Source organism: Buceros rhinoceros, unplaced genomic scaffold, assembly GCF_000710305.1.
Source record: "Buceros rhinoceros silvestris isolate BGI_N320 unplaced genomic scaffold, ASM71030v1 scaffold14871, whole genome shotgun sequence".
In the NCBI taxonomy this organism is placed as follows: domain Eukaryota; kingdom Metazoa; phylum Chordata; class Aves; order Bucerotiformes; family Bucerotidae; genus Buceros; species Buceros rhinoceros.
The window spans coordinates 30,695-32,871 of record NW_010396069.1 but is presented as its reverse complement, the minus strand read 5'-3'; the positions used below and the strand labels follow the sequence as shown (position 1 = coordinate 32,871).

Sequence of the window (2,177 nt, the reverse complement as noted above, 5' to 3'; positions counted from 1 at the left end):
GCGGCAGGGGCAGGGCAGGTCGGTCCAGCCGGCTCCGCGGTCTCCCAGCCCCAGCTCATCCTGCCACCAGCACCTGCAGCCTCCAGATACAATCTCAGCCGGGTACGTCTGCACGGGGTGCAATCAGCACACCTCCAGATTGCGGCACAGACACACCCAAAGAGGAAGATAAATATCTGGTGACCACAGCCGTCCATTAAGGTCTTACTCAGTCCAAATTAAGATTAATGGTGCTCAGACCCAATCCAAATGTGTCTCTCAACCCAGTTAATCAGAACCACCCCCACAGTGGTGTTGCAGCTCATTGTTGCCTCTTGATCCCACCTCCTCTCCCAACTCTCCATCCTTTCATCTAATCTTGGGAGCCACCTAATCCCACAGGCTGGGTCTGGATGGCCTGAAATGAGCACTTAGATGATTAAGATGGGTGTTCAGGCTGGTGCTGGAGAGAAGGTGCTGAGATGCCACTGGAATCCTTGGTGCTGGATCTCCAGGCAGCAGTGGCTTGGCTCAGGGCAGCCTCTGGGTTGCTGGGGGTGCTCAGGAAGTGGCTGCTGAGATACTGCCATGTGCAGGACAGTGCGTTACCAAAGCAGGGAATCAGAGGAGCAACAAGGGGTAAGACCTGAGGCAGTTTTGACTGCCACCAGTCTCAGAAGAATTTGGGCGAGTGAGTACACCAAGTGGCAGAGGGATTTGTCCGTGAGGACCAAGTCCGCGTCACGGACAAGTGAAGGGAGGTCCTTGCAGGGGAGCGGCATCCTTACAGCAGCAGTAGCTCATCTCCGTCTCTGCTCTTTAACAAACAGGGGACGCACATCTACCGCTACCGACCCAGGAACCCTCCAGGCAGAGAACAAGGCAAGGAGGTCTCCTGCTCCCCGACGCAAGAGAAACCCCCTGGAGTCACCAAATACAGAGGGGATGTTGCTGAGCCTAAAAAGACCATTGCAGGCAGCCAGCCATACTGGCAGAGCAAAGCCTTCAGCCCCAGCAAGCCCACACAGCCCGGCCACCTCTCACCAAGCAACCCCAAGGCATCGAGCAAACGCTTAACCTCCCTGCCAGAAAGCCAGAAGACAACCGAGGAGATGAGGACACCCCTTGGCATCCCGCTCTCCAAACTGTCCCAGTCCAAGCACCTCAAGAACAGGGTTGCGGGAGCCCCAGGTGCTTCTATTGACTCCAAAAAGAAGCCACCAGCCGAGACCACCAGCCAGAAGGAGCACTAGGCACTGAGGCAGGTGGACTTCCAGGGCGAGAGAGGTGGTAGAGCGTGCCTGGTCCCCAGGCAACGCCGCGTTACATGGGGCAGGGGATTCTTGTTTACATTTACCTGGTCGGTGCACCAGTACCACGTGGCCATGATAGACAGCCCGAAAGTCATCCCGGTCCACGGCAGATCTCCGGAGACCGGGTCTCGGAAGAGGTGCATCGCATCCGCTCTGGGCAGGTGGCAGGTCGTGTTGGGAACAATCTTGGACGGCACGGCTTTTAAATAGGCCTCTTCCAGGTTGGAGTAACCTCCGATCTCATTAAAAGCTGCAAAGCATCATTGGGGGAGGCGGGTTAGAGCCGAGCAAAACCCAGCGGCCTCTGAGATCAGCTGGCCAAACACTCGCCAGCCTGTTAACGCCAAGGCGCTGCCAGAGAGGGAGGGCTCGTTCGCGGTCGTGTTTTCTTCTAGTTATTTAAGAGACTCTTCTACGAACGTTTTGCACAGCAGGTCTCGTGACAGCCCGCCCTCCCTTCGGAGGGTGACCCACGTCCTGGGACAAAGGCTCCCCAAGGGACCCACTTCTTTTGAACTCGTACTGTAAAAGCAACCTGTGTATTAAAGCTCCCCGGTCCCAGAGCAGGGGAAACTCACCTAGGATTATTAAAAGGCAAAATTAAGTAGCCTTTGACTTGATGTGCTACAGCTCAAGGTGCCTTAGCACAAGTGTCCGGCCAAATGTTTTCCACCCCTCTGAGTTTTTCCCAGCATCCCCCATGCGGCTCCATGCCAAAACCTCCAGAAACTACTGGGGAGGAAAAAAAAAAAAGTAAAAGAAAAAAACTGCTGTTCTTACTGCATTTTTCCTAGGAAATGGGATCCACGGTCTGGGTCTTAGCCCCACTGAGGAGTACGTGCCGTGAACAAGCCCCAGCAAGTGAGCCTCCAAGCCCTTGGCAGC

The 2,177-nt window shown here is 55.4% G+C and overlaps 1 protein-coding gene across 1 annotated transcript in view; it reads left to right on the top strand.

Annotated features, from left to right (window-relative positions):
* The window catches only part of FAM83G (family with sequence similarity 83, member G), a 16,839-nt gene extending 15,607 nt beyond the window's left edge, over positions 1–1,232 (top strand). Inside the window, exon 5 of the mRNA XM_010145787.1 lies at positions 810–1,232. Coding sequence (XP_010144089.1) covers positions 810–1,232 — 423 coding nt within the window. The remainder of the gene's footprint in view (positions 1–809) is intronic.
* Positions 1,233–2,177: the final 945 nt, after the last annotated feature.